This window comes from Parasteatoda tepidariorum, chromosome 12, assembly GCF_982258835.1.
Source record: "Parasteatoda tepidariorum strain Cologne lab strain chromosome 12, Ptep-v5.0, whole genome shotgun sequence".
In the NCBI taxonomy this organism is placed as follows: domain Eukaryota; kingdom Metazoa; phylum Arthropoda; class Arachnida; order Araneae; family Theridiidae; genus Parasteatoda; species Parasteatoda tepidariorum.
Window position 1 is genome coordinate 51,615,858 of NC_141766.1, and position 13,930 is coordinate 51,629,787.

The window sequence follows — 13,930 nt, forward strand, 5'->3', positions numbered from 1 at the left end:
TTAAGAATATTTCCTTTTATTCATCACATGAGGGAAAGAATAGTGCTTGTTAGTGAAAGTTGTGAGAAATGATCAGCTTTTTTAGAGCTTTAAACTTTTTTAGCACTTTTAATTTATATAGAAAGATTTTAAAAAGCTATTTGACCTTATACACCTAAACTATCCTACTAACCTATTGTTAAACCAGGCAGTGGTTAAACCAGTTAACCAGACAACACTTGTCCATTCCATCTTATTTGTTATTATTGGAATTACACTAGTTGGCAAAGTGCTTTGTGAAGTATTGCATACCGTAAACAACACCAAAGAAAAATATGCAAAATTCAATTACTTATTTTCTATTATTTTCTATTAACAAAATTTTTTTTCTAATATTTTTTTTGAGATGAGGCATTAGTGAGTACCATAAAAAGTCATTAAAATACATAAGTATATATCCATTACCACCATCATGTAATACTGAGCAGATTAATAAATAAAATTTTAATATTTGAGAACTGTTTTTTCCTCTTAGGTGATAAAAATTGTAAATGCTTAGTTTTCCATTATTTTATACAGCTGATTCAATTTAGTTTCTCGTAGTAGAAAATACCTTGCAATAAAATAGTTTTCTACCTCTCTTTTTATTTTATAATATCAGGTGGCTAAGTTTTAATAAGTTGAATTTAGAACGAATGAAATATTTCGATACATTAAACTTTTTTATTTGTGTGAACTTTTAGCTCGTAGTTTGAACTTGTGGGCTTTAAACATACACTTTTTACCACAAAACAACTGAAAACAATATGCCAAGGATTTCTACTTAGTATTGGATCATTGCTGAATTTACTGAGAAAGATATCTATATTTGGAAATAAATTTAGCAGTTGAAGGAAATTAAAAAAAAACTCTAGCCCTTGTCATTCTTTCTCCTATTGTTTTATTTTAACTAAACACTTTTTAATGTATGCTTAATAAACTGTAATTACATAATAAAAATATTAATAATAAAATTTTAAGCTTCAACTTTTTTTTTATCAAAACTTGCTTTTAGGACAAAGTTTAATAAATTTGCTGTAATTTTTCTGAATATTTTAACTTAATGAAAAAGTGTATTAATTCAGTGTACGTGAAGAATCGATAAATTTTGTAGAATAAAATAGTTTCGAAAAACGTTAATAAGCAAAAACTTATTTTTTGCATAAAAGGTCAAAAATAAATATTGAATGTAACTTATTATAATCGAGTTGATATTGTCGCCGTTAACAATTTTTTGTTGCTTAAGTGATCTTTTTCGATAAAAAAATATAACGTTTATAACATTAAAAAATCTAATATTTGATAAAATAAAATAATTAAGTACATTACCAAATAAGTATCAAATTTTAATTTGAAGTATAACAGTTTTGTTTTTATTTTAGGCTTTTGTTTAAAACTTATAAATTTTCTTCAATTAGTATATTTAATTTGAATTTATATTACTTAATTACGTGCTAAATTTTTTCTACTTTCATTGCATAAGCATTGCAGTTTTTTTTATTAAAATTTATTTTTAAATGAATTTTTGCATTTTGTGATAAGATAAAAAATAACCTTTCTTTTCTCCAATGCTTATTTATTTATTTTGATAAATCTATTGTTGATATGATAAAAATGGCAATTTTTTTTTTTTTAAAAAGTATTAGTTTTTCTACTTTTGAATGAATTCTAATAATTGAACGCCTTTAATTTTCCACAAATATATTACTAAGTTTATTGATAAAATAAAATTAGAACTTTAATGTTTAAATAAATATTACTACATTTGACGTTAACTTGTTTAAGTACATGTGCGACCCTTTGTTAGTCAACCTGTTGCGCAAATGGCCCTTCACTCAAAAAGGTTGTGCACCCCTAATATAGTTGATATAGTTTTAGTTAATTTCCCAGATGTTATGTTTATTTTATTGTATAAGTTTTATCTTCAATTATGTTGCAAAAATTTCTAATAAACTTTTTGAAGAAAGCAGATAAAAAGTCAGATGTTTATTTCATGGTGTTTTTGATTAAAAAATAACCCATTTTTCATCTGCTTTCTTTAAAACATAAGTAATTCTTGCAACTCATTTTAAGATAAAATTTGTACTATAAAATGAACAAAATATCTGGAAAACAATAAAATTTAATGTTAACATCTAGTTGGATTATAAAAGAACCTTTTTTTAAAAAATAAAATATGTTATAAAAGATTAAAGCATCAATGCAACAATTTTGCTGTTAGCAATTCAAGAAAATAAGTGATTTATTGGTTTTGAGGGAAAAAAATTAGTTCATTGGATGGGAATATAAAACCACTCAGAAAAAAGACTGCAAGATAAAATCTATTATTAAATTATAACCAATTATTTTTGAGTGAATTCTATAAAGTTAAAAATACTAAAATATTTTGAATCATTTAGTTAAAAAAAATACCCCCAAAGCATTGGGACAAACTTGAACAATAAATGAATTGATCCCATGGACTAGAAGAAGATAATAAAAAAAACTACTTTTATAAACGGAAGCAAATATATCCAAACCCTATTTTTGCCTTTCCTGAACTGAATAGTCCCATAATTTCCTAAGAGGTCAAAGATTTCTCCATTCATTTAGCAACATGGGAGAGTTTCATACGGCATTCTAGTTTAGCAGGGTAATAATGGAGAGAATTTTAATGCAAGCAAAGAATTGCTAAGTTGATAATGTTTCAACTGTTTGACGTTAGATTTCCATCAAAATAATGTGGATATAGATGGTAAATAATTTAAATTAAGTTAAATTAAAAATAGCGGATGGCAAAATAATTTAAATTAAGAACAAACTTAGGTTTTTCTTTAAAACTTCCCGATTTTCCCAGATTTTTATCCAAATTTCCAACTTTTCCAGGTTTTTTCCAGCATAAAAAAAAATTCCCTGAAAATTCCAGGTTTTCCAGGTGGGTGGCCACCCTGTTTTTTCCACTGGGAAGAAAAATATGTATAAAGTTTTTTTTTTTAGAATTTGCATTTGGTGAAAACCTTTAAAAATTGGTGAATACTTTTGATATTTGGCTAATAATCTGAAATCCTTAGCACGGGCCCAGACTACTAAAAGTTGCAATTTGAATTATGTCACTCATATTAATATTGCGAAATAAAAAACCATGTGAAAATCAATAGTAATAACTGTCTAAAAATGCTTGTACCACCATGCCAATTTATGATGGAATCGAGCGCATTAAAAATTGGTTCATGAATGTGACAGGCAAAATTTAAATATGAATCTCAAATCTGTTATTTGAATTTCACTTGAGGCAATACAACAATTAATATCAGTGTATTAGAAACCTTGTGAAAATCAAAAGCAATAATTAAAAAAAGAGATTGAAACACATGAATTTACAAGGAAATTGCAAATTGAGCCTCAAAAGCCATTATTTGAAACTACACACAGATTGAAATTTTCAAGCCATAATATCATACTAAAATCTAGAGATTTTATTGAATTAATTCAATTTTATTGTAGCCAAACAAAACAAAAAACTGCAAACAAATATACCCCACCTATTTGATTTATAAATATATATTGTTACAGATCAGAATTTGTAACAAATGCCTCACTCATAGATGACATCATACTGTCTTGCGCTGCTTAAGACAAGTCTGATTTCGTCATATTTTATCAAACTTAAATTTCAAAAAATATTACAAAAATAACCACATTTGAAGAGTGCAATTTTTTAGAAGTATGTGATATCAAAATTACTTTTCATACTATCACTTTTACACACTTGTTTTTGCTATATTTTCACAATTGTTTTCTTACTAAACTGGGAAAAATAACTTGCTATAGTGTGCTAACAAGAATTCAATAAAATAAAAAAGGGGGATAATGGTAAGGTAAGGAATAGACATCCAATTAATGGGAATTTGTGAATGGTTAAAAATTAAAATATTAGATTTGCAGCACTCTGAAAAATTTTTGTTGGGATATAAGTTTTTATTCACAGAAGTCAGCGAGAAGGGTATTGAGATTTGTGAAAATCTGTAGAAAAAGCACATACTCCGCTCCTAGTTTTAAAACCGAGAAATAAGAAAAACCAGGAATACAAACCCCCCATATAAGTATTTGTCAAAAGAACTTTTATAACAATATAAATTCTTTTTTGAGCCTGTATGACCTAACTTTTAACAAAGTGAAAATGGAGTCTAGTACATTTTTATGACTCCAGCAAAGTTCTAACTATAACTCCACAGCCCTGAGATCTATAACTAATGTTGTGTCATAGAACTTTGTTTATTTACTAATTATTAACTATGATTTTAGTGTTTTGCCCATATGCATTTCCACAAGTCAAAAAACCTTTTCCAATTATTGGAAAGAAAGCAGATTCCTGATCAATTTCATGAAAATAAACATGTTACTTTTGCCACTTACCAATGCCAGTAAACCTGCTTGAAATCAAGTGAATCTTTACAGCAGAGGGTGCCTTTCCTGTTTTTCAGTAGAGCTATCTATGCACAAGAATACGACTTCAGTTACACTATTTTGGAGGATTTTGTGACCCTGACAGATTTAACATGTACTAATCACCATTTGATACACAGGGATTCTTCGCCTGGGGCGATTCCAACTTACATTCACACAAACACAAAAATAGACATAAACAAAAGATGTATACTTTTTCACATAGTGAATAGTAGCTCTGCTTATCTTCAGCTTGCCAATTAAGGAAATTAAACAAGTATACAGCACAATGTTTATATTTATAATGTAAGTATGTTAAATTTAAAACAATAATTTTATTTTTAACATTTAAAATTACCTATAACTAGTTTATTTGAATGAATATCAAAGACAGTTTGGAAGAGAGATTTCAATGATTTTCAACACTTCTTTGTACTGTTAGATCTAAATAATAACTGGCTAGCATTTGGAAACTTTTTAGGTTTTATTTCTCATTTCAATATTAATTGGTGAACTCTAATTGACTTAGTTTTATCTACATAATTTTTTTTCCTACTTCTTAATTTTAGATTCTAAACACATGCCTAAAGAGCTGCCACAACTATCATAAACGGCTGTCAAAATGTCACATCCTGCAAACAAACACTCAAATATAAGAATCAAATATATAAATAGAAAATGTTTATACCTCTTCATTTAGCAAAATTAATCCTAAAAGCGGCCTTGACATTGACCATTGGTTTCTACATTCTTCAAAAATGACTATATTCAAGTTTGTGCTTAGCATCTATAAGAAAAACATATTTAATTGTATTGCAATTTAAAGCATAAAAATTGGAAAAAATCATCTTCTAAAAACTGAATCCCAAATTATTGGTTTTTAAAATTTTTACACCTTTTAAAAAACTGATTTGTAAATTAGCTGACTCAAAAAATTTCACGATTAAATAATTCAGTTTCGCTCTTTCCTTATTTTTTCACTTAATTTATTCACTATCACACTGCTTATGTTTTAGAAAGATTTTTCTTTAGTCTAACATTGAACATTTCTGTTTTTGCAAGGCCTTTATAATTTTAAATAATCTTCACTGAAGTTACAATTTTCTTTTCTTAGAAAACCTTAAAAACCTCTTCAAAAACCTTAAAAAATTGAGTGAATAGAATATATTTAGAAAGCAAATATATATAATGGTAAAGATAAGTTTTCGATACAAAAATATAGTGAAGAATCACAAAAATATAAGCCCTTGTAAAGAATACCTGTTGAAGTATTTCAGGATGCAATTTTAAAACTCTAAGGCAAGACTCCTCTTCCTGTGTTTCAGTTCCACTAGTTCTTCTCTTTTTCCCAGCACGCGATACCTTTTTAAATATGTAAGTAACTAGATGATCTAATGCAGCACAGCAACCTGCACACACCATAGTATCTAAATGTACGAATAATAAAGTTTATTATCAATGTTAGAATTACACTCAACAAAGAAAGTTTAAGTAAGAACAAAAAAAAAATTTTACCAGATGAAGATAATCCTTCAGAAATTGAAGATAATATATACAAAAAAAGTTGAGGCTCTAAATTACTCAAAAAATTCATGTGATCTTGTGCAAGGCATTCCAGTAAGACATAATATGTTTGACTTAGTTTTGGATAATGCTAAAAATTAACAAAAAATAACAAAAGAATTAACAAAGATATGACTTACATCAATAGCATGATTTAAATCACTCAATTTTTACTTAAAACCATTAGTTTAGAGCAACAAAAAATTTATACAGTATAATTTATAAATATACGCTTGTTGTTTTGGAGCAACAAAATTGATTCTTGTGCACAAATTTGAAACCAAATTCGGATTAAGTCACGTTTTTTGCTCAGTGAATATTATTAGAGTTTTGGAGCAATTTTAGGAAAAAAAGACATTTTTGAGCAAGCTGGAGTTGAAATTCAAAGCCTGAAAATTCCTAAGTAAATTTATTGAAATTAAGAACTGAAATATTAAACTATAAAATGTTTACTATTTTTCTATTTTGTAATTTTGTTATAATACAAAAAATGTTCTTTTGATCATTTCAAACAGAAATCTGGATCAGCTACGTAGTAGAGTCAAAAAGTTCCCAGAATAGGTCACTCAGAAATTTGCAAAATATAAAACAATTTTATTTTATTAGCCATCAATGTATTTTTCTCCGACATCCACACACTTCTCTCAGCATTTGCATAACTGTTTGAAACACTTCTGGAATCCAATTCAATTTCATTTTCAGCCATGGAAAGAGGATAAAAATCAGCTGTAACTAGGTCGGGAGAATAAGAAAAGTGTTCCAGAGTGGAAATACTGTGTCTGGCAAGGTAATTTTTAACGATCAAAGAGCAAGGTGGGGAAGCAATGTCGTGTAAAAGAAACCAATCGTTTGTAGCACATTTTTCAGATCATTTTCGTCTAATTGCATTTGTAGTCATTTAAGGAACTAAGGAAGTTCTTTATTGATAGTTTGGCTTCCAGGAATTAATTCGTAGTGAATGACACCCTAATAAACAAAAAACACCTCAAACATCACTTTCTCTCGTCTTTTGTCCAGACGAAATTTTTCCTTCCTGGGTGATGTTTTTGCTTTCAATTCACTTGACTGACATTTTGTCTGAAGGTCATAGAGAAAGCATCATGTTTCATCACCTGTTAATATTTTCTTCAAGAAGTTGTCATTTTCATCAGCCATGTTAATCAAATCCCTGCACATGTTCACTCTCACTTCTAAATGTTCAGCTGATAACATTTTTGAAACCATGAGCAAGCAAACGCAAATTGTATGTTCAAATCATCGTGAAGAATGCTTTGAACACCCCCATGTGAAATTCCAAGTTCAGAGGCAAAAGCATCAATAGATATTCTGCTATCCACATGCTTTTAGTATCTTCAGTGTCTCAGGAGATTTTCTGAGCAAAACGCAGAATTTAATGCTTGCACTCTGGTCTAAAGACGACAATTCTAAGTCCAATGAATGAAAAATATGCTTTGTCAAAAATTACCGCAGCTAACACCGACAACACCAAAAATGAACTACAGATGGGTGTGTGTTTTCGTTATTAGTGTTGCCAACCTCTAAAAATATTTCCCTTCCACCGAATGATGATGACCATTCTGAGAATTTAGTGACTCTACCTCGCATAATGAAATAAAAAATTGTTTGCTCATTGAGGTGCTTAATTGAAAGGGTGCAATTGTCTCTCCAAACTTACTAGATAAACCAATATATAGAGGAAATTATAAAAAAAATCAACTTACCAAGAGGTCAGATTGAGGAACAGACAATAACATTTTCACAAATGTATTCAATGCATCATCTAAAGCAACATCTCCATACCAGCGAAATACTCCAAAATTGACATAACCACCACATAATGCAGATTTCAACATGGAAAAACATATGGAAATGCCTTTCAATGTACATTAGATAAGGAAAAATCAAACTATTTAGGATTAAACTTTTTGATAGAATACTAAGTTATAAAATTACATTTTAAAATACAGTAATTTCTGGTAGATAAGCTGCACTCTCTGTGTTGAAAAGTTTGATTGCCACATGTGTGGATTATGCGAAAAATTCTTTTGACCAAGACATGTGCGATAGTTTTAAGATCACAGAGGATTTATTCCAAAACAGATTTTTGCAGAAAATTTTCCGAACGAATAACGAACTTATCTCGTAATGCTTGCTCTGAAAAAGTTTTCGTATTTATTATTTTTTAAATTAAAATATGGGATGATAAGAGAAGTTTTCAATTGACAGTATGGCGTCATCAACAAACTAGGCTACAAAACCCAATCTAGAAATTTTTAGAGCCTTAATCTTTTAATTACAAGGAAATGTGTTCCTTTCAGGATTCAGCATATCGTCTTTTCGACATAGCTGGAACAAACCTAGCTAAAAGAACCATTTTGTAATAAATCTCCATATCGTAATTTTCAAATAAAACTAAAAACAAACAAAAAATTTTAATCGCCTTTCTATAACTAGTGGTCAAATGAACAATTTAATAGTTCTTAATTTCCGTTACGTTCTGCAGATATTCTCGACCCTTCCTCACATAGGTCATAGTGCTAGCAGTAACAAAAGGTTGAGGGCAGAAGAAAATAATCATTTTATTTCCCTCGTTCCAAATTTGAAATGTTTCTCAGTCGGAAGGGAAGAGGGAATTTTCTCTTTCTTAGCTTTACTTACACTAAAGTTATGTTGTGCAGTCAATGTCATAAATACATTGACATCACAAGAACATCTTCCTCAAGTTTCATCCCTCCCATGATTGCCATAATCATTCATTTTCTTTACTGAAGGTTGAAGGTCACCTAAGAATCCGCATTTTATAGGCTGTGGTTACATTTGACCATTATTATTGTTACAAGTTAATAAAATAGTTATTCTTCTTGGTTGCACCAGGAATTCTTATTCCCCTTTTCCAATTCTACAGAATTCCATTCATTACATTTTCCTCTTTTTCTTTTATCTTACTGTTACGGTGGTTGTAGTTCTTGTTGCAGTTCATTTACGTCGCACTAGAGCTGCACGATGGGCTATTGGCGACGTACTGTTACGCTGGAGATAATTCTTTGCTGATTGTTCCTTGCTTGATATCAGATGATGTGGAAAATTAACTCGTTGATGAACTACAATGTTTGTTTTGTTCCGCAAATAGAGAATCTGATTTTGATGGATTTGATTAAATATAAGATTGGAAATACAGTAGAGAACCAATTATTTGGGATGCTCAGGACCATCACTGTCCTGGATATGTGAATTTCTAGGTCCTCTGGATCAACCTAAAAGTAACTTTAATCGATGTTTTATTGAACCCAAATTACTGAGTAATACATTTTACAAGAAGAAAGACGAAAAAAGATAAGCTCTCCTAAATTTAATAAAAAATGGTAGAAAAGTAACATTTAAAAGAATAAAAACGTTTACAAATTTAGACAAAAAACATAAATATTAAAAACGAGGACAAGACTGGATATTATATGATCAACTGAATTAAAAAAGAAACTTTATCTTAAAATTGATATACAAAAAGAAATAATTTATTGAGTATGAAATTTATTGTGAATGGTGGAAAAGGAAAAAAAAACTAGAAACATAGTAGAATCAGAATTGTAATGCTTCATAAAATAATCATCTACTATTTGTAATAAGTAATTGCATGCTTAGATTAATAAATAGTATTCTCCTTAATTTTTAGACGATTTTTAACAAAAGCAGATGAAATTCCCCAACAAGAAAAACTTGCAAATGATACCACACTTCTACAGAATCACAATTTATCCAGTTGAAAATATTGTTTCATTAATTGATGGATAAAAATAGCAGGCAATTGAAAAACGTTTTGTTCGTAATAATAAATCATAATAATAATGTACTATACGAAATTGTAAAATAGTTTGTCATAATAAATCAAAGATATCAAAACTGAGTAATTAAAGTGGATTAAAAAGAATTCTAACATGCCAACACTGTTGAGGCATAACTTTCAAGTTCCTTAACTCAGACATCCAATTGAAAACACTTAGAAACAATTAAGTATAATAGAAGAATCTTGAAGATGCACCTAGTGATGGCTGGTTTGGAAAAAAATTGGATTTTTTTTAATCCGCTATAGCTCAAATTACAATATTACTAAAAACAGAAAAGTGAAATCCAACAATTTGATCACATGTCGAATTCGCTGACAATGATAATTTCAGATTTTAGGGTAAAATTGCGTTTTCCCCTGACAATTCTTGGGACTTATGAATCCGTTGTTTTACTTTTAGACCATATTGTTGTTCATTTTCTGAATTTTCACTCCAGATTCTAAATTTAACAAAATCTGAAGTTAGAAAAAGATTCATACTTATTTATTATTTTATTTCATTTTTATTTTTAAAATGCCATGGAGGACTTATAAGGAGTGACTTAGCCACATTTTTAATTAAATGTTACTAATTTATTTTATTAAATCCTCTTTTTTAAATAATGCGTTAAATAAAATAAAGTACTCAAATTTAAATTCTAACAAATGTTTTATAAGTCTCTTTGTAATCATTTAATGCACCAATAATAAAAATTTTTTCATATTTATTTAGATGAATTATGAATTTTAGTAATAGTGGTCTGGACAAAGTTTGTTTTTTGCCACTAGCCCAGTCAATTATGTTTACAACTTACTAAATTATAATTTACCAAATTCTTCTGATTATTTTTTTTTAATGATTAAATTCTGCTAACTATATTCCTTCTTTATAATGGAATAAAAAATAACCACATTTTTTTAGTAAAGGGATATATCTTCTTTTTATTTCCCCTTCTTCTGTTCACTGACATGCACATTCAATGCATTACCCCCTCCTCCTCGTAAATCAAAGAGAAAACGAAGTCAGCGTGCCACTCCTTTATGATTGATTGACAGCAGCTTATCAGAAAAACAATGATTCTTTCCAACACACAGGAGAAAATAAAACATTTGTCCCTTTCCCAACCCTTCTCGATCTAAAGATCTTCAGGGTCACAGAAGAAATATTGAAGTTTTTTATCAACTAACGGGGAGAAAAATAAACCCCTCAACACATTCTACTCAACTTCAAGGACGAGTCGAATTTCTGCTTTTTTCCTCTAGCGTTCTAGTTCAAAATGGCGGGAAAATAGAGCAAAATTTTTACCGGTTTTCTGGATACCAGATAAATGGTTCTGTACTGTATTTGAAAAATAAATAATAAGTTGATGATTTATTTTCATTTTCAGATTCGTTTAATTTAATTGCATACACATTCTCATAATATGATTCTGATTGGTTATATGTTTCTTCTGTAAGTAAGTATCATTCTCAATTCTTTCTTTTTATAATAAGTGCATATAAGAAAAAGATTTATAACTAACAACTGTTTTCAAAGAATAGATTTTATATTTTAAATATTATTATTTTTCAAGTGTATTTTCACTCACATGATACTTGATAAGAATCGATGTGGCGACCAATGTGATGCCTACTATTCTGCAATTTTAAATATGTTACAATTCTTTTAACTACGAATAACTTTTATTTGATTTCAAACTTTAATTATGTACTTGAAAAGCGAATCGTAACAGGATTTATATGCAGTACTTCTTATCAATATAATTGAATAAATCTAGTGACTTTTCATACTTTATTGTATGTAAGTAAGAAAAAAAATTCAAAAGATCGAAATTGAAAAATCAAAATTTCAAAACACAAAAAGGATATTTCATTTTGTATGTTTGATCCTTTGGTATAGTGGTCATGGTCAAAAGTCTTGTACCTAATAAAAAAAACATAAGAAAATTAATCATACCATACAGAAAAATCAGGATGCAAAATATAGCTGCGGTTTTTGTCCTAAAACAAGAGTATTTATAAGCAAATGCACTATCATGGAGCATTTTTTTTTAAATAAAATTTAAATAAATAGGCAGTGTGGTCAGAAGTACTCAGAGTTAATTACCATGTTTCAGGAGAAACACTTTAATACTGGTGAAATAGAACTCCGATTTGAGTGTTTTTGATCTACTAAAAAATTCAGCTTTATTTCCAATAATTTTTTTATGCTTATCTTGATTTATGTGTTTTAAAACATTTTTTTGGCCATGTTCAATTATAATATTATGCATGCACTAAAAAATGCACAATTTTATCCCTTTCAGGAACTTTTAATGAAAGGAAAGTAATCCAAAAAGGATTTCTGGAAATAACAATCATATTTCTCTTTATGCAAGCTCATATTTAGAAACGAACCATAAATGATGCAAGACACTCACATGAGTAAGCAAGCAGAAGCAAAATGAGAAAATAAACTTCACTTCAGTAAAAAAAAATCAGGCCTACACATTTTTATGCTTATCGTGAAATGAATCAACATGGAAACAGTTTTCACAAAGTTATAGACTACTCACATATCTGTGACGGCCAATTGTTTGTTGGAGAGGCACTATGTGCACATGCTACAAAACAGGTGAGTGCATCTGCCAATAGTGTCTCATTTCATGCTTGCGTTTTAAGAGTATTAACCCCTTAACTGCCGAGTGAAATTAACGTAATTCACTCCCCAGTGCCACCGTTTTTCGCTCAAGTGCACTTTCTTACACGGTGTTTGGAGTGGGGAAAATGAAGCACGCTTTGCAATTTAAAAACAGTTTAATTTTACAAGAAAAAGGAAAGAAAGAAAATACAAAGTTTAAATTAAATAATAAAAATACAATATAAAAGGCGTTAAAACTTAGCTGTTGTATGATAAATCCTGAAACATGGTTGGACACATAAACCAACATCACATTCATCGCACTGATAGCGGGATTCGCGAAGAATTTTCTTTCTTGAACAAACAGCACATTTTCGTGATGCATTTTTCTTTGAAGATGTTGATGGAAAGAATAAAAATCACCAAATACATACGGGAAACAAAAGCGAAAAAAGAATAAACCCGACCTTACTGAAATAAATACACACAAGCGATTAATATGATATCACTTTTCCATGACATCCTTTTCCCCCTCCTCCTAAATTAGCAATACATTCGCAAAGCAAACACTTTCAAGGCCATTTTACTGCATTCTGAGAAAGGGGGTGTAGTTCTATTTATAGCAGCGCAATGCAAAGCATCGTACTTCGGGAAAGCGTATATATATACCTGCGGCAGTTAACACATCGTCTGGCCGAGACGTATATATACGCCCGCGGCAGTTAAGGGGTTAACAAAGCAGCTCATTCACGTCATGAATTTACTCATATTTTAAATTTTTAACAAATATTTAGTAGTTAAAAATTTTTTGGGGCATGAATTGAAAGGTTGGCGAATTATTTAAAAAGCGATAAACATCTTTAAAGATATTTTTAAAAAAAACAGGAAAAATGAGTGAAAAATCTTGCTGACAGGATAACTAGGAGAAAATTAACATTAACAGGGAAAAATTAACATTTTTCCATATGTGTTATTTTAGAAAAAAAAAACTAGAATTCAAACATATTACTAGAAAATTCTCCCCCAAGGTAATGGGCATAAAACAGTAAATAAATTATTAAGCAGTGTTCCTGGTAGTTCAAAATAAAAATTAAGACAACATTTTACAAAAGAATCACGAAATTTTTTGGTGCAATCCATAATACTATTTTTGAGAAGGAGAGACGAAGAGCTAAAAAAAATTTATAAGCCACTGCTTTGAAAAGTGCTTCATGTGGCACATTTCTTTAATTCACCACAATGCTGAAAAAAAGAAAAACATGAGATATACTCAATGTTTTCAAATAAAAAATTAAAATAGGAACAAGTTGATCTAAAATGAGTTTAACAAACAACGTGATTTTACGCATGCATATGGAGAAATTTTGGGACCTGAATTTTCTTGACTTTGGAAATAGATTCCTCAATATAAAGATAGATCAGCATAAGTTTAAAAGAAAAAAGATATTAGTTGTTTTCATGAAACAATAAATTATTTCAAAATT

General features: G+C 29.1%; 1 protein-coding gene across 5 annotated transcripts in view; it reads right to left on the bottom strand.

The window, feature by feature from the left end:
- Ranbp16 (Ran-binding protein 16) overlaps window positions 1–13,930 on the bottom strand; it is a 197,760-nt gene that overhangs the window by 83,731 nt on the left and 100,099 nt on the right. For 3 of the 5 annotated variants that reach the window (XM_087155667.1, XM_087155669.1, XM_087155668.1), the window contains exons 20-24: window positions 11,694–11,750; window positions 7,728–7,885; window positions 5,959–6,097; window positions 5,704–5,870; window positions 5,132–5,230 (exon numbers count right to left, since the gene is read on the bottom strand). In XM_087155667.1, coding sequence (XP_087011793.1) covers window positions 5,132–5,230; window positions 5,704–5,870; window positions 5,959–6,097; window positions 7,728–7,885; window positions 11,694–11,750 — 620 coding nt within the window. Of the gene's footprint in view, window positions 1–5,131; window positions 5,231–5,703; window positions 5,871–5,958; window positions 6,098–7,727; window positions 7,888–11,693; window positions 11,751–13,930 lie in introns of all 5 variants that reach the window. The other 2 variants (XM_016069988.4, XM_043040335.3) reach the window with 1 other exon arrangement.